The 18,743-nt window shown below is 44.0% G+C and overlaps 1 protein-coding gene across 7 annotated transcripts in view; it reads left to right on the top strand.

Moving 5' to 3' along the window:
- Positions 1 to 18,743, top strand: part of TIAM1 (TIAM Rac1 associated GEF 1) — a 394,669-nt gene that overhangs the window by 338,891 nt on the left and 37,035 nt on the right. For 6 of the 7 annotated variants that reach the window (XM_039229055.1, XM_039229039.1, XM_039229048.1 and 3 more), the window contains one exon: positions 13,814 to 13,917. In XM_039229055.1, the coding sequence (XP_039084986.1) occupies positions 13,814 to 13,917 (104 nt within the window). Of the gene's footprint in view, positions 1 to 13,813; positions 13,918 to 18,071; positions 18,518 to 18,743 lie in introns of those variants that run through there. The other variant, XM_039229064.1, reaches the window with a different exon arrangement.

Below are 18,743 nucleotides of genomic sequence, written 5' to 3'. Positions count from 1 at the left end.
AAATATAAAAAGAAGCAACTTGCATGCCACTTGCCTGTTGAAGCCTTCCGGGTGGGACCCAGCAGAGCTAGCTCCCTGCAGAGACCCCTTTCACGTGGGCCCTAATCATACACTACTCTTCTTACTGGTTTGTCTCTCTCTTTGTCCTGAGTGTTTTCCTGGGACTGGGATTATATCTTCACGTTGCTCCATGGGCACCCTGTTCTGGTTCTGCGAGAGTCCTTGAACGAGCACACCCGTTAGCAGCATATTGCTGTCACTTCTTTCTCCATGACCTGGGTCTAGCCCTGGGGCTGATTCAGTGCGTTGGGGTTTTTGGATTTATTTTCTTTTTAAAACTTGAGTTAAAAAAAAAAAAAGTCGTGGTTCCAGAATCTGAGTGTAGGTACTTCGAGTATTCTTTGCCCTGCCATGGTTTTTGTTTTGTTTTGTTTTTTCAGTTTATTTATTTACTTTGAGGGGCAGGGTGGGGGGAGTTAGGCAGGGAGAGAATCCCAAGCAGGCTCTGCAGTCATTGCAGAGCCCAATGCGGGGCTCGAACTCATGTACCACGAGATCATGCCCTGAGCCCAAGTCGAACACTGATTGATTGAGCCACCCAGGCACCCTCGTGTGTTTTTCAAATTCCCTTCTGAAGTTTGGCTTGATGAAAATAGATCCACAGCAGAACCCTTGTGAGAGTACATTCTTTTGTTCAGTGGCTGTTGCAAGAATTTGGCAAGCTGAGGCTTTGGAAGATTGATCACACTTAACTGCTGTTGACTTCCTTGACTCATTATGTCATTGCAGTACTCACACCCCAATCAGGTTTTTAGAAAATGTTTCCGGTGAGCTGTGTACCATTATAAGGAACGGAGACCATGAAGGCTATTCTTTTGTGTGACCACAAGATGGCAGTATCGATCCCATAAAACTCAGTTCACAGAGACCGATATTTCTATCGGTAACATGACTTTGAATGAGGCTTGTTGTGTTAAGTTAGGTTATTTAAAGGATTTTTATAAGATCTGGATGTACGATGGAAACCAACTTGACAATAAAGTATATTAAAAAAAAGATCTGGATGTACATACTATGTACATACAGTGTATTTCAACTTTCTTTGAATTTTTTTTTCTGTCTGTGTCCTTCCTGTGGGCTACGGATATAAAGCAGGGGTTGGCAAACTACAACCCACAGGTTAAATGCAATCCATGGCCCATTTTTGCAAAGAAAGGTTTTTTTTTAACTGTTTAAATAAAGGTTTATCATCCCTGTTTTAGGGTGTTTCTGCTTTAAATAATTGTGTGTGTACATTTTGCAAATTTTTATTAAATTTTTAAATATTTTTTTATAAATTAAAATTGTTTTATAATGTATTTCATTGTTTTATAATGTGTTTCATGCGTGTATTTATTTTAGAAATATCTGCGTATATTCTGTACATATAATGGCTGTCCCATCTTTTATATGATGGAGTTTTAAACTTAACTGACCTCTGTATAGTATATGTTACCTCCTTCAGGCCAGTCACCTTTGAAGGCTGAGTGCTTAATCCACCAAATCTACCAGTGTTTAAAACACACTAAAATTTCCATTTTGGAATCATTCCTAGAAGATGTATCCATTCCTTTGCTCCTTTTACAGTTGAAGGATACTATTTCACAGTGATCAAAAATCTTTCAGAACATAGTCTTCTCGGTCAAATTCAGGTCATTAAGACTGGTTCAGGCATAAAGCAAAAAAAGTAGTCATCGTGTTAGTTTTCTTCTAAGGTTTCTAAGTTGGCTTCAGCATTAATACGTTCCAGAAGAATTCTCAAATGCCCTGGGCAGTGGCGGTCCAATTGGCGCGGCTGAACCCTGTTTGCCTTCCGGTCGCTACCAGCTTCTAATCCCCATTTCACCATGAAAAAATACAAGAGGCAGATAAAACAGGATAAAATAACCTGAAAGATTGCTCAGTAATGAGGCAGAGATAAAGCAGTATCCACTGACAGCTGCAGTCAAAATAGCAAAGAAAACAAGTAGGAAATTTGTACAGCAGGGAGGCTGAACTGTAGCCTTCGTCTAAATTTAGAAGGAGCTAAAAATAAGAAACATCCTGAGTGGTAGGTTTGAGGTCTGAGGCAGGGACCATCTTAATGGCAGTCACAGTGGCTGTTTGGCAACCTGGACGGAGGGCCAGGCAGTATCTTAGGGACCCTGGGGGCCATGTGAGCCCTGGCTGGTGCCTCTCTGTAGGAGGCTGGCCAGCTGCTCACCCCATCCTACAAGCCCAAGTAGGCAGGCATGGCCCAATTGTGCCCTCAGATCCCCGACCGAAATATGGGCTTAACTTTCAGGGCTGGATTATTTCTGAACCCCTTTGTTGTGTAGAAGTTTGTTCCCTCTCTGAAAGCCCCACACCCTAGTGGGTAAGAGTGGGCTCCGAGACCAAGTTTCCTGAGACTATGTCCTGATTCTCTGTTGCTTAGCTTTCTGTCTTTGAACAGGTTATGCTTAATCTATCAGTGCCTCAGTGTCCTCGTGCATGAAATGGGGATGATACCACAGTACTGTCTCACTAAGTTGTTGTGAGGGTTAATTGAGTTATAAAAGTGAAGTGTTTTGGGGGCACCTGGGTGGCTCAGTCAGTTGAGCGTCCAACATCGGCTCAGGTCATGATCTCATAGTTCATGGGATCGAGCCCCATGTCGGGCTCTGTGCTGACAGCTCAGAGCCTGGAGCCTGCTTCAGATTCTGTGACTCCCTCTGTATCTGCCCCTCCCCTGCTCATGCTCTGTCTTTCTCTGTCTCTCAAAAATGAATAAACGCTAAAAAAAATTTAATAAGAAAAAGTGAAGTATTTAGAATAGGTCTTAGGAAGTGCTCGATAAATGTTACATATTCGGAGCACAGTCTCTTATGGGGACATGAAGATCTTTGGCTTGTTACCAGAAGCTGCTCATTTTTTATCTCACTGGGCTCTACTCTATCCACCTCAATCTGCATCAGGTGAATTGTCTGATAACTAAATTTATGAATACATTACTTAAGTATTTCCCTTTCCCAGGCGGAAAGAATGAATTCTGTAGTCGAGGTGCTGAGACACCTGGGCCCCTTTTCAGATATGGTGACTCCCATGATCTGGGATGGGGCCTAGGGTGCATTTGTTCTTGTGGTTGCTAAAACTCGAGGGGTTCTAACATGCAGCTGGGATTGGGATCCACTGTGTTTGGTTTCCAACCATCTTTGTTTGTTGATCTGCTTTTGATTGTCTTGGTGGAAACACAAGGTGATTGGAAAGTTACGGTCACGTGCAGACCATCTATAGTGGCATTTGTTGACATCATATTGTGGCCTGAGATTTTTGTAATGGAAATCCGTTAGGTGGTGTGGAGTGCGTCTCTGCCCTCGGATCCCTTCATGAGAAGAAAGTGTGGCGGATGAGTTGGTTTGTTGGCTTAGAAAACAAGAGACCTCCTCCTTAGTGTTCTCCCTGAGACTCAGTTTCCCGTTCTCAGTCACTGACCACCTGGGGTCCTTGTTGAATTTTTCTTGAGCTACTTTCATCCATACCCCCTCTCCTTTTTTTAAAAAATGTTTGTTTACTGACGTACTGGTAAGAAGATGGAGGAAGGATGTCTAGACAGAAAGATAGTTCCTTGAGTGGCTGTTGTTATAGAGAGAACCTTGGAGTGAAGAGGAAGCTGACGTAGGAAGCTGCAACACTGTGTGTGTCTGTGTGAGGTTTCCAGAAAGCCTCTCGAATGTTCCTGTGTGATTTATTTTGAATACTGGTCTCCTCTGGAGCTACTCATGTTTGGGGCCAGGTAATTCTCTGTGGTGGGCGCTGTCCTGTGCATTAATGTAACCGCTGTAAGTTAATGATAGCCCCTTCCCCGAGTTGTGCCAATCAGAATCTCTTCAGGTATTGCCAGCTGTCCCCCGAGCAGCAAATTCTCCTCCCTTGGAGAGCCATGGGCCCACTTTACTAGAAGGAAAACCCACATTACCCAGCTAGGGAAATATTCATAGTGAGCATCAATATAGGGATGCAAATCTAGATCTACAATAATTTTCAAAGGTTTTATTAAACATTTATTGAGGGAATTCTAACACAAATACCCTTTTCTGGCATCTCCCCCCACCCCTCCCCCACTGACTGCCTTTTGAGTCAAGGGAAGAGCAAAGAACAAATAAATGCTGATTCTGGGGCCTTTCTCCCAAATGTGAGTGACATTATTCTTCTGGCATGAGATACTTACTATTAAAATTAGTTCTTGGAACAAAGGTATTTCTGTCAGCAATTTTGCAAAACCCCACATTTTATGCAAGTTGAAAGAATCACTACAGGTGGCATCCAGGGTGTCTTTCAAATCCCTTGAAACATCTGTTTGCGTCTTTCATTTTAAATTCCGCCATTGTGCTGACATCCGTTTAATTTTTATGGAGAATCCAGCTCTGCTTTAGCTTCTCTAAAATTCCACTCGACGGGTTGTGGCAAAACCCGTGCCCTCATTTAGCTCAGTGTTACAATACAAGTGCCAGAGTTCATCAAACTGAGCTAGTTCTCGTTCGAAAAATGGCCATTCTGGAAGCCAAACTGGGGAGAGCTGAGCGACGGGGCAGCTAACGCTGGCCCATAGGGTCGAAGACAATTGGGGCCATCATTGGGTTTGGAGAGTCAGCCCCCCACACCCCCCTACTCAATATACCTCAGGCACATCTGTCTGATGCTAAGTGGAAGATTAGAGTCTGTCCGAGTACAAACATCCCTCCTGCAGGAAGTAGATTAGGCAGCGTTTGTCGTAACAGGAAAGGCTTCTGTGACAGCTGGGAGCGTCCAAGGCACCCTAGTCAGAGGACCACTTGAGCACCCAACACAGACAGCTGTTTGATTTGCAGGCAGAGCCTGCTTTCCTCCAGTGCCCGTGGAACGTACGAGTCTATTTCAGACTGTTGTTCCGTGCAGATTGTCTGGAGCTTGATTCAGAAAACACAAGGCAATCAGACAGCAGGGAGACGCAACAGAGAAAGAGGAACCATACAGATTTATCTTCCTACAAACAAATATGGCCCCGTCCATCAGAGGCTCTGAAGGCTCACAGATACCAGTAGCACATGGTCTTCTATTTGTTTGTTGATAAAATTCGGAGCCATGTGCGATTTGTAAACTGTCTGGGCGCCATGGTTTTGTCACACAGCACCTGGCTTGTTTCCTGAGGCCCTGCTGGCGAGAACCAAACATCTAGTCTTCATTTCCGGCTGGATGGGGTTGATGACACCCTCCAAATCCTGTGTGTGGGGAAGAACATGGTTTGGAATTTTAGAGCTTCCGTTTGAATGTTTTTAAAGAACATTAGTGAACCTTGTATTATTTGACTTTCACAACAAATTAACAGTCAGTAGTGCTTAGATCTACTAAGCATTTGTGGGTATAAAAATTTCTCTCCATAGAGAAACAGACACTGAGATTTTATGAAATGTGGCTGGAAAGAAGTTTTTGGTCTATTAAGTTAAAGATGGAGGGTTTTTTTCATAGTGTATGTTTACCTCTCCCTATTCTTTTTTCCCCACCTCTGTAGTCATTTTTGTTTTTTTAGCTTTGTTGAGGAAAGGGTGTTTATGCCGATCATATATATATATATTATAAGTGTTTCTATGGAATCCTTACAGGACAGTAAAATGAGTAAAAAGCAAAATGAAATCATGGCCTAATGGTGAAATGTCAGCTAAATGTTTTTATTGACAGTATCTGTGCTTTTCTTGCCCCCTTGTCTCCAAATCTTTTTTTTTTTCCTCACAGAGCTTTCAACTCAGGCGTTAATCAAGGCGTTAAGAAAATCAATGTTATAATTGGTCCCTCTTTGGAAATGTTTGAATTGGAGAATCTGCTTATGCGATACACATTGTTAGTACATCTCATAAGCGAAAGTTTTTTATCTTCTTTCTTTAAATTTAAGTCCCTCACAGACTTGAATGGAGCCAGAGCAAATGTGTCTCAGCCAAGTAAATTAAAGACAGATCTAAATATAGGCTTACGTTGATGTGTGCCCTGCTTGTGGTGAATGGGATGTGTTAGTCACAAAGGTTTTCTTGGTCACAAAAACATTATTATGATGTGAAAGTCATTTTAAGGGGTGTTTTTTTTGGGGGGAGGGGCAGAGAGAGAGAGAGGAAGAGAGAATCCTAAGCAGACTCCACGCTCAGAGCAGACCCCAACGCAGGGCTCGAACTCACAAACTGTGAGACCATGACCTGCGCTGAAATCAAGAGTCAGAGGCTTAACCAACTGAGCCACCCAGGCGCCCTGATGTGAAAATCATTTTTATTTTTATTTTTTTTATTTTTTATTTTTTAAATTAAGTGTTTTTTTAATGTTTTTATTTATTTCTAGGAGAGAAAGAGAGAGAGAGAGAGACAGCGTGAGCAGGGGAGGGTCAGAGAGAGAGGGAGTCACAGACTGAAACAGGCTTCAGGCTCTGAGCTGGCAGTCAGCACAGAGCCCGACGCGGGGCTCGAACCCACGAACCGTGAGATCATGACCTAAGCGAAAGTTGGACGCTCAACCGACTAAGCCATCCAGGTGCCCCGTGAAAATCATTTTTAAAAGAAATGATCACACCTGTTTGCAACAATGAATGTTATTTATGGGGCCTGTAGGTCCCATCCTGCCCAGCCTCAGCCCTACTTTGTGCTTCCTCATTCCCTGGGGCTGCCCAGCGCCCTGTCAATCCATTGTCTCTTGGGATTTGGCCCCAGTTCTTCTCTGTGCTGCCCAACGGCTTCTGGGCACCTTCTCTGTGCCAGACGTTGTGCTAAACGTGGGGGTGGACTGGAGGCAAGGTAGCAGCTCCCTTGCTGTGGCCACTTCTTCAGCCACCTCACGGCCTTACCTCCGGCTCTCCCATCTCTCTGATGATCAGCAGAGCCGTCTATGTGTGTGTGGGCGCACTGGTGAGCAAACGGGGGCAGCTCCCTCCAGGCCAAATAAGAAAATTCCTTCAGTGTCTGTTGTTGGAAGAAAGTCTCTTGCAGGGAAGGCAGTGGAGAGTTGACAGAGGATGTTGCAAAACTGTATTGTGTTGGGGTTGCCAGAAACCCCCAACTGTATTCTTCCATAAGCCTTTTCAGCTGGGGGATGTTCGGAGAAGGTCTTGAGGCATCGGAGCGCAAACATGATCTCATCTCTTTGAAGTCCCTGTTCCTGCCTCTCTGGCTTGTTCTGATTACAACCCCCTCCCCCCTTTACCCATTTGCTGGTTATCTTCTGCTAGGTATCAGACCACCCCACGACAGTCATTTTCCTTGCTCACTCTTCTGTGGTCAGCAATTTGGGCGGAACTCAGCTGGGTCCTTCCTGTCCTTGCCTGGAGTCATTCATGTGGCTGTGTCATCAGGTGGCTTGACTGGGGCTGGGTTAAGATGGCCTCACTTGCCCGTTGGTGCTTGGTTGGCTGGACCTCAGGAGGCTAGCCCGTAGTTTGTCCTGTGAGCTTGGGATCCCAGGGGCGAGCCAGAAACTGCAAGAACTCTTGACACCTTGACTCGGGACTCCTGTATCACCACCTGTGTCACGTTCTGTTGATTGAAGCAAGTCACAAGGCCAGTCCCATGGGGTGGAGAAAAAGTGACACAAAAGTCAGTGCTCAAAGGGATGGACAGAGTCATCAGTTTGCATACTGTCTTCTACAAGCTGCATCACTCTTTTTCTCTTATTTTGTTAATTTTTGTCTTCAGCTAAGGGCAGAAGCCTGGCATAGTGGAGTGAAAGAGAACTTTAGAATCGGATGTACCTATAGGTACTGATTCATAGGAGTTCCTTTATAGTCTAGATATTAACGTTTTTGCCAGTTACATGGTGAAGATAACTTTTCTCAGTCTGTACTGTGTCTTGTTGCATTTTGATGAAGGAAGGTTTTAAATTTAATTCAATTTATTTATTTTTTAAAGTTTACTTATTTATTTTGCAAGAGAGAGGGAGGGTTAGAGAGAGAGGGATAGAGAGAAAATCCCAAGCAGGCTCCGCACTGTCAACACAGAGCCCAACGCGGGGCTTGTAGTCATGAACCATGAGATGATGACCTGAACTGAAACCCAGAGCCGGCTGCTTAGCTGTCTGAGCCACCCAGGTGCCCTAGAAAACTTTTAAATTTTATTTATTTATTTATTAAAAAAATTTTTTTTAATTTATTTATTTTGAGAGAGAGAGTGAGAGTAAGCAGGGGAGGGACAGAGGGAGAGAGAGGGAGAGAGAGAATCCCGAGTAGGGATCTGACAGTGCAGAGCCCGATACAGGACTCAAACTCACGAACTGTGAAATCATGACCTGAGCCAAAATCAAGAGTCGGATGCTTAACCGACTGAGCCTCCCAGGCACCGCAGAAGGGTTTTTCATTTTAATAAAATCTGCTTTTCTATCTCATATGATTTGTGCTTTTTTATATCTTATTTAAGAAGCCATTGTCTTTCCTAAGGTAACCAACATTGTTGTCTGTATTTTCTCATACGAGATTTTATATTTTGGGCTACTCACACTCTTCTGGTTTTTACCTCCCTGGTATTGATTTTTGTGAATGGGGTGTGTTAGGGTACAACTTTATATTTTTCCATCTGAGTAGATCTTCTGTCATAGCATTTATCAGACGTACCATTCATCTCTCCAGGATCTGAAATGGCACATCTGCCGTACATATCACGCCTTCCTATGCAGGATGGCCATTACTGGGCTCTCTGTTGTGTACTTTATAATACATTTTGAGATCTGGCAGGGAAAATACTGTAATCTCCTTCTTCTTCTCTGAAACTGTCGTTGCTGTCATTGGCTTTTTGGTCTTTTGTAACAAACATTTAGTTCCCCCAAAGTGTGGCTAGTGTAGTCTGTAGCTAAATACAGACTCTCTGGAATTTGTTGAGATTTATGTTGTGGTCTAATGTGTGGCCTGTTTGTATAAATTGCTGGCCCTTGGGGAAGATGTACATTCACAAATTCTTTGTAATAGGGTATGAAATATATTCATGGATTAAGCTTAATAATGATTGATACATCTTCATGTCATGACTAAATCTGTTTTGTCTGACATTTGTCATGCTTTCTTTACATTAGCCAACTATATTTTCCTATCCCTTTAGTTTTTTTTTTATGTTTACTTATTTTTGAGAGAGAGAAAGACAGACAGAGTGCGAGTTGGGGAGGGTCAGAGTGAGAGCAGGAGACACAGAATCTGAAGCAGGCTCCAGGCTCTGAGCTGTCAGCACAGCGCCCGATGTGAGCCTGGAACTCATAAGCGATGAGATCATGGCCTGAGCCGAAGTCAGATACTTAACTGACTGAGCCACCCAGGTGCCCTAAAAGTAAAGTCTTAAGGGGAAGCCTGGGTGGCTTGGTCCATTAAGCATCCAACTGTATTTTGGCTTAGGTCCTGATCTCACAGGTTGTGAGTTCCAGCCCCACATCGGGCTCTGCACTGACAGTGCAGAACCTGCCTGGGAGCCTCTCTCCCTCTTTCTCTGCCTCCCACTCGCTATCTCTCTCTCTCTCAAAATAAATAAATAAACATTAAAAAATTGTACTTTTTAAAGACAAAATGCTATTGCACACTTAATAGACTACAATGTACTGTAAACATGACTTTTCTATGCATTGGGAAACCAACAAATTCATTTGACTTGCTTTACTGAGAGATTCACTGCATTCAGTGGTCTAGAACCAAACTCATAATATCTCCAAGGTATATCTGTAGATCCTTTAGAGAGGTTTTTATTTTTATTTATTTATTTTTTTTGGGGGGGGAGGTTCTGTTTGTAGCAAACTTCTCACTCTTTGTTCCTCAAACAGAGAACATTATATTCTTCTTATTGAATAATCTTTTAGCTGGAAATACAATTCTGTATTGGTAGTTTTAGCATTTGAAGATTTTTGTGCTTTCTTCAGAAGATCTTTTATTCCATCTTGAACTTTTATTCTTACCTATTGAGCGTTTTATTTTAGTGGTTAGTTCTCATTTTTGAAAACTCTGTGAATGTACCTGATTTTTCTCTGAAGTTACCTCTTGTTCCTTTTCAAAAAAAATTTTTTTTTTTAATTTTTTTTTTTTTTAGGTGGGAGATGGGCAGAGAGAGAGGGAGACACAGAATCCGAAGCAGGCTCTAGGCTCTGAGCCATCAGCACAGAGCCAATGCGGGGCTTGAACTTATGAGCCGTGAGATCATGGCTTGAGCCGAAGTTGGATGCTCAACTGACTGAGCCACCCAGGCGCCCCACAAAAATACATATTTTTAAAGCACACTTGACATACTATATCTGATGATTACAGTACTATTCCTTGGGAATCTGCTTCTGTTGTTTATTGTACCTATGGCTTCTCACTCGTGGGGACCTGTTTCTCCCTGGGTTTTATAGTAATGGATTAGGAGTTTTTATTTGTTCAAGCTTTATCTCTGTGTATCACCTGATTCCATCTTTAAGAGTGAATTTCTCCAGAGGGTTTTGATTGTTTTTGCCAGAGCCCTTGGAATACAAATCTGCAATGATTTTAAGGTAGTTTTTCATCTTGAGTATCACAGACTGAATATTTGTGTCCTGCCAAAATCCGTATGTTGAAGCCGTGAGCCCCATGTGATTGTTCTTTGGAGTTGGGGCCTTTGGGAGGTAATTAGGCTTAGATAAAGTTGTGAGATTAGGCCCCCATGATGGGGTTAGTGTCCTTGTAAGGAGAGCAAGAGAGCAGAGCTCACTCTTCCCTTACGCGCACAAGGAAAAGGTCATGTGCGCACATAGGGAGATGGTGGCCTTCCATAAGCCAGGGAAAGGGTCCCTACCAAGTGGTGAATCTGTGAGCCCCTTGACCTTGCACTTCCATCCTTCAAAATGGAGAGAAATAAATGTCTGTTAGTTAAGCCACCACATCTGTGGTCTTTTGATACAGTATCCCAAGCTGACTAAGAGAGTCTCCTGGATGCAGTACATGGTGTAATTTTGAATCTCAAACACGTGTAGGACCAGCCGGTGGTTATTCTGTTTGGAGAACCTCCCCCACACCCTCACCTTGCTCCCTCCCTACTCTTCTGTTCCAGAGTATAGGGAAAAATCAGACAAGCCTCCTTTCCCTCCATCCCCTCCCCTCCCCTCCCCTCCCCTCCCCTTCCCTCCCCTCCCCTCTCTTCTCCTCCCCTCCCCTTAATCCCCTTCTTTTTCTCTCCCTTCCCTTCCCTTTTGCCAGTGAACACTTTTTTCTTTTATCTTTTTACATCTTTTTAGACCAAGGGCGTAGCCCTTCAAAGGAACTGTATGAACGTGGGAGATTCAGTTCTAGATCTCCAACTTGTGCCGATATGACACCTGTTTTCTATCTCTGGTCTTTACACTTGAAACCAGAGTCTCCAGGGCATCGGTTCCCAAGCTGGGATGGTACTGCTGTTGGGAAATGTGTGGATGCATTTTTTTAAGTTTTTTTTTTAAATGTTTATTTTTGAGAGCGAGAGAAAGGGGTGGGGGGAGACACAGAATCTGAAGTAGGCGCCAGGATCTGAGCTGTCAGCACAGAGCCCCATGCAGGGCTCGAACCCACAATCCGTGAGATCATGACCTGAGCCAAAGTTGGATGCTCAACTGATTGAGCCACCCAGGCGCCCTGTGTGGATGCCTTTTTCTTGGCACAGAGGCCGGGGAGTATTCATTGTATTTAGTGCCCGGGAGCAAGGAAGACTTAAGTGTTGCTTCCAAGTGTGTGGTTTTGCGTCCCGCCCCCCAAAATTACTTCTCTCCTGACACCAGTAGATCTCTTTCTGTCTTTGGGAAACACTGCTCTAGGGAGTGGGGACTGATGGATTTACTTGATATTGCTACAGCTTTTAGACTGGCCCACCATGCCACCTTCTTTTATTGTCTTCATTTTGGGCCCTGGGACTTCTTGGAGCTCAACTCTATGTTTAAAAGGATTTTGTTATGTTTTGTTTAGCATTGAGTGTTGTGTAGAGGTGAGGTTCCCTCCTTCCTTCCTTCCTTCCTTCCTTCCTTCCTTCCTTCCTTCCTTCCTCCCTCCCTCCCTCCCTCCCTCCCTCCCTCCCTCCCTCCCTCCTTTTCAGGATACCTATCCCCATGGTATCATTAACAATGAAAATCTTTTCATCTATTTCCCCACTATTTTATGAGCATCAGCTTTCCCCCAGGCATTATATTACACAGTGGGATCTGTGGGGTCACAGCGTTTGGTTGTATGGTCAGGGGGTGGTCATTCTGCAGACTGCAGTGTGCATGGTGCCCCCATGTGCTGTGCCGCCTGGCTGTTCTGGCTAGAGCTGAGTGAGCCGTGGTTTCTATGATCCAAGAGTTTAGTGCTTAGCAGAGTCTCCCTAAATGAGCTTATCCACTCCTCCGTGTTGGGGATCAACTCTTGCCTTTTTCTCTGACCCTAGCATCTAGGCCACTGCCGCCATGAAGAGTGTTCAATCGCTTCTTCCCCATGGAGGTGACAGTATGACGTAGTTGATAGCCACCAACTTAACTGAGCTGCTTTCTTGGACTGCCACCACCATATAGTAGAGTGAGCAAGTAATTAGAAAATCCTAGAGCCAGAGCTAAAGGGAGGACACAGACAGAAAGTTCCACTGAGTGTGTGTTCACTTCCTTGGTGCTTCGGTCCAAAGGAGGAGAGGAGACCGCAGGATGCAGCCTGGAGCAGGGCCTGCTCGGGGCTGGGCTTCCTCCCTCTTGCCCAGCTGACTTCAAGTCCGAACAGAAAGTGATGCCAGGCAGGTTAGGACTGTACCGGTGTCACTGGATAAGGCAGCCTCTTTACAAACCGAGGCTTTCTCATCCAAAGGGTCAGAAAGTGGCTCCTTTAACCGTCTCGTTTTCTTTCTTTCTTTTTTTTTTTTTTTAATATTTTTATTTATTTCTAGGAGAGAGAGAGACAGCGTGAGCAGGGGAGGGTCAGAGAGAGAGGGAGATACAGACTCTGAAATAGGCTCCAGGCTCTGAGCTGGCAGTCAGCATAGAGCCCAACACAGGGCTCGAACCCACGAACCGCGAGATCATGACCTAAGCGAAAGTCGGACGCTTAACCAACTAAGCCACCCAGGTGCCCCAACCATCTCGTTTTCTATCCTGTCCATTTCTAGTGATGGTGCTATCATCCCTGATCCAGTGCCGACCTGGTTTGATTCCCACTGCCTCATCAGATTAGCTAGAGGCTTTTAAGTAAGTGTCTGAGCCTTGGGACTCCAGGTGTGGTCCATAGCCCTGCAGTACTGATGGGTGTCATCGGGGGGCTTGTGAGAAATGTGGAATTCTAGGATGGACCCCAGATCTTTTGAATCTGAATCTACAGGGCGTAATCCCTGTGGGTTCAGATGCTCTTTAAATTTGAGATGCCCTCCGGAGGTCTGTGATTGCAGTGTCTGCTTCCTTCACTTCTACATAGAATGTGGTGGGGAGTATGGAAGTTGGGTGTTAATGGTTATAGCTTGCCAGACTTTGCCAAAACAGACATCACAGTATAGTGGACTGAATGTTCATGTCCCTGGGTCCACCTCCAAATACCATGAGGTGGAAGGTTAGGACTTTAACTTGAGTTTGTTGGGGCGGGGTGGGGGGTGCGTCATAACAATTATGTATTAGAAAATTTAAAAACATGTATATTGTATATACTCTAATATTAAAGTAATGGTAGTAACAATAAAAACAACAAAACACACTTTCTGAGGCAAGATCGTGGTGCCGTACTTGGAGGGTTTCACAAGATACACACATGTCGTAAGCCTGACCCCACGCCCCCATTTGCACAGGCGTGGCTTTTCGCGATTGCCGCATGTGCCAACCCTCATTTTCTTCTGATGTCACTTCGCAGGGCACAGCTTCTGTGGCGAGCAGGGTGGGGGTGCCGAGCCCGCTCCGGAGGAGACCGAAGGGCCGGACTTGGAATCCTCAGATGAAACAGATCACAGCAGCAAGGTGAGAGGTTTTCATTTTCACATCCCACGTGTCAAACCACCGAAGAATCACAGCCGACACATCACCTTTGCAGCCGTCCGCGGTTAGGAGGCCCCTCCGCGGGATCGAGTGTTTTTACTCTGAGCTGTTGCTAAATAAGACACGAAATCCTGTACGTGAGCTCACAGGGCAGAAATCACTTTCAATGGGTTCAGATCTCATTTCATCCTGTTTCCTTCTTGCATCTCCGTCTTGTGTTGGAAGATGCAGCGTCCAATATGTGCGTGACTGTGTCAGTTACCCCTTCTTGCTGTTCGTGCTTTCTGCACTTGAGCTCGTCTACATTGTCTGTGTTTGGCTCCTGTTAAAGGGCAAGAAACCATATTTTAATTTATTCGAATAGCATGTTGCTCGGTTGGCTGAGGACTGTGAGGAAAGTCTTTATTCTGCCTCTTGGGTGGAAGACCGTGAATTTGTGAATTTGTTTTCCATTATTTGTCATGCTTCTGCTCGCACTTCACAGAGTTCAGTGGATCAGTAATGTCTTCTTAGCATAGTCTCCCAAGCACAGTAGTTTAAAAACTTGGTGTTACCTCTGTTCGAAGGCCCTGCCCCAGCAAAAGTGATTGTATGTGACCCTGTTTCTGTATTTATTCACCTTTTTTACAAAAACCAATATGTACACGTTTATTTTTATTCTTGACCTAGCTCTTGTTGTTTTGTTTAACATGTACCAGTCACTCACCCTGATCAAATCCTGGAACTTGAAGTTATACCTTTGTGTTCTCTTCTGTAACAGGCTGATTCTTGCCTTCACCCAGTGATTGGATGACTGGGGAGGTCAAATAATATAACTGTAAGAGAACGGATTGGCCGGGGAAATATATGAGTCAGATATGGAGCGTTACTTTAAACAACCTGCATTTCTATATGTGCCCTTTTTTGTCTCTCTTGGTATTTCTATCTCTGTAAGACTCTCTTGAATGCCTGTGTTTGTCTTCAGCAGCACTTTTACCCACGTGTGTCTCTGATCATCGTGGGATTACCTTTCCGGGTGTCCTTTCTAAGTTGGGCATGGTATAAAATTTAATATTTGAAAGTAATCTTAATATTTTTAAAAGGCTTTATTCTGGTTATTAATTAAAATGCAGTTGAGTGGTAAGGCACCTGGGTGGCTTTGTTGGTTGAGCGTCCCACCTCGGCTCACGTCAAGATCTCTTGGTTCGAGAGTTCGAGCCCCGCATTGGGCTCTCTGCTGTCAGTGCAGAGCCTGCTTCAGATTCTCTGTCCCCCTCTCTTTCTGCCCCTCCCCCTCTTTCATTCTCTCTCTCTCTCTCTCTCTCAAAAATAAATAAGCATTAAAAAAACACACACACACAGGGGCACCTGGGTGGCTCAGTTGGTTAAGCATCTGACTTGAGTTCAAGTCATGATCTCGCAGTCTGTGAGTTTGAGCCCCACATCAGGCTCTATGCTGACAGCTCAGACGCTTCAGAGCCTGCTTCAGATTCTGTCTCTCTCTCTCTGCCTCTCCCCTGCTCACATTCTGTCTCTCTCTCTCAAAAATAAATAAACATTAATACATTTTTTAAAAAACACACACACACACGAATGGAAATACACACATTTCATTTCAAGCCAAAAAAACCCAAGCAAACAAAAACTTACTTAAACTGCCTTTTTAATGTTTGTGGCCCTTACTTTACTTTTATGTACTTGGGGGAGGGGAGACCGATAGCCACCCCCCCCCAGGAGAAATAGATATTTCCAAACTGGGGTCAGATATTTGGAAGGGTGTTTATTATGTTATTTAGTTATTGAATGTTAATTCTCAGTTTCTAATTTGATTTAGGAATACAGCTATTTTTCTATATCTAAAATATATATTTCTGAATACTTTTTAACTTGGATCATTTTTACCTCACTGTAATAGCCCCATGTTCTCATCCTTGTGGGTTTTGAGGTTGTTTTCATTTTAAATTTTGTGAGTCATGAGGTCCTAAACAGGGTCCTCTATAATATTAGGTCTGGCCGTGGATAGGAAGGAAGAGGCCCAGGGTTTTGTTGACTGACTGTGGATGCCTGTCTGACTTCACGGCTCTTTCTCCAGAGAAGAGGCCCTAAAGCGCACCTGGAACAGAGAGGGTCAGAGACAAGAACAGACCAGCTTGTCTCTGGATTTCACTGTAGCGATGCTCGGTGGGCTCTTGTACAAAAAACAAAAACAAAAACTGCCTCCAAGTTATTGATGACAAGTTTGGGTGATGATCTGTATTTTTAAAGCTAGTACAGTGACCTTTGCTAAAACTATAGGTTCATATTCCTTTTCACTAGGATAGGAGCACTGTGTGATTCTGTACCCGAAAATCTCCCAAGGTTTGGTTTGATTCACATTTTATCTTTATTTGAATGATTTTGTCCCACAACCCAAGTTAGTTAACTATTAACTCATTAAAGGATGAGTTAGTTTCTCACTTGGGATATTTGGAAGCAAAAGTCTTAAGTCAAGCAAATGGTTCTTGGAGTCTGTATATTCTTACTAGTAAATGAGAGCTAACACTTATTTAGTGTCTTTTATATATTAGGCACTATTCATACTAACTTACCTCATCCTCACAATATCTCTGAGAGAGAAATACTATTATTTCCTCTATTTTATAGGTAATGACATCAGAACAGAGAGGTTAACAACTCACTGAAGGTCACACAGCTCTGAGATGGCAAAACCAGGCCTTGTATTGTTACTTGCTATGCTAAAACTACCTTCTGGCCAGATTGGTTAAAGTCTGGTGTAAAATACCAAGTTTCAGAAAAGAGAGTTAATTAATTGTGTGCTGTGTAAGTCAGTTATATACTCATTAGCCACTTAAATATGTTAATACTTAAGCTTTATGGGTGTCTTTTTTTTTTTTTTTTTTTTATGATTTAAAAGTAAGGAACACCGGGGTGGCTCAGTTGGTTAAGCTTCTGACTTCTGCTCAGGTCATGATCTCATAGTTCGTGGGTTTAAGCCCTGCATCACATCAGGCTGTATGCTGATGGAGCTCAGAGCCTGGAGCCTGCTTCAGATTCTGTGTCTCCCTCTCTCTCTGCCCCTCCCCCAATATCTCTCTTTCTCTCTCTCTCTCTGTCTCCCCCCCTCAAAGTAAATAATCATTAAAAAAAAATAAAGAGCATGAGTTTCTTGATCAAGATTATTCTTTTGATACATCTCGTAGATCAGTAATTTTTCTTGAGAATAAACCAAACATTAATTTTTAAGTTGCAGGCTGCCCTAAACATGGAAGAATGGTTTAGCCTTGCTTCGAGTGCATCAGGCTGGGTGTGGAATGTAAAAATAAGTAAATCAAGAACAAATTGAGAAATGAAATGAAATGAAACAAGCAATCATTTTTTCTTTGTTCCTGCTGAGGGTGTGAGGGCTGTTGATATTTTTGCTTAATGTTTTTGCTGTTCTTCCTAAATGAATTGTTTTACGAAATATTGGGCAGAATATAAGAGAATGCAGGTTTGAGTGTTAACGTGTTTTTTGATTTTTTTTTTAATAGCACTTTGCGCTTCTGTGGCTTTTGGGGTTAAGTAGATAATTGCGGGGTGGTACTGGGGCGGGGGCGGGGCTCCCACACCGCAGGGGGGCTGTCTGGCCCTTTTGTGAGCCACCTTCTTCCTCTTGTGACTGTGGGTGATAACCTCAATGGGGGCTCCTCCACTGGCCACTGGTTTCTCTGCTTCTAATGGAAAACTCTTGTCTCTGGAAATGAATGCTAATGAGCTCCCTGGCTGCCTCTGCCTCCTTCTGCATCCCAGGCCCCCTGGCAGCTGTGATTTTGTTTTCCATTTAGCAAATGTATTAGAATAATTTTCAGAACATTTCCATTCTGAAAGCCTTCCTTTTTTTTTTTTCCTTTCTAATCCACATTGGGATTGTCTCAGAAATGTCTGCTTTAGAAACAAAGCATTAGCGGAAACTGCGAAAACATAAACTGTTCAAGGAATACAGTTTGTGTTTATTTACCCATCTATTTGTTTTTTTAGTGCCCGCTCCTGACTCAGTGTGAGGGGTGTCTTCAAAGTTGTTGGGGCCGCCGGGCTTAACATCCCCGTGCGCTGCGTGACGCTGGCCAATCAGCTGATCTTGGCCGCAGAGCAGAGGAGACACTGCTCACATCCTGGGCAGGCTCTCTCTGCTTTGTGTTCTGCTCTCCCGTGGCTCTCCGTTTCTGGAACTTTTGTTGGTTAGCCAGGTGAAATCAAAGCATGAATTCCGGTCCACGCGTTAGCCTCTGACCCCACCCCAGGGACCACCGACGGGAAGAGGGGTGCTGCTCTGGGGGAGGGGGCATCCTGCCACCCCTCCTTGCGGTGTGGAGATGCGACAGTAGGTGTCACGGGCAAGCCCGCATGGGCTGTCTGTGAGAGGATGCTCCCTTGGGACTGGAAGGTGTTCGGTGCTCTCGGGGGTATTTTAAGAAACTTCTGTGTCTGTGCGGAGCATATCAGGTGGTAGAATCACCATGAGCATATATTCCTGATGATGTCTGCACTGTGGAGAATAAAGCGCAAGCCCAGGATCGAAAATAATTGCAAGTCCGGTGACTCTGTGTATCGGACGCTTCATCTGGTGAGCATGTTTGAATTCTGTCTTGCTAACCTTGCTTCTGACTTTACAGCTGAATCGCTTTCCAGCCCCGTTTCTCCATATTGCATCTTTTTGCCTTCCGGGTCTCCTCGTTGATAAAGAATAGGTAGTTTAGGTGAATTTGCCTTGAATCTTCATGTTTATATATATATATTTTTTTTCCCTTCTTAAATGGCATAAAGATGTACTGTGTATTTTTAAAACGAAG

This window comes from Hyaena hyaena, unplaced genomic scaffold, assembly GCF_003009895.1.
Source record: "Hyaena hyaena isolate Hyena2069 unplaced genomic scaffold, ASM300989v1 scaffold_2, whole genome shotgun sequence".
Lineage (NCBI taxonomy): Eukaryota > Metazoa > Chordata > Mammalia > Carnivora > Hyaenidae > Hyaena > Hyaena hyaena.
Note: the sequence above shows the minus strand (reverse complement) of the source record. Positions and strands in the feature narration are given on the sequence as shown.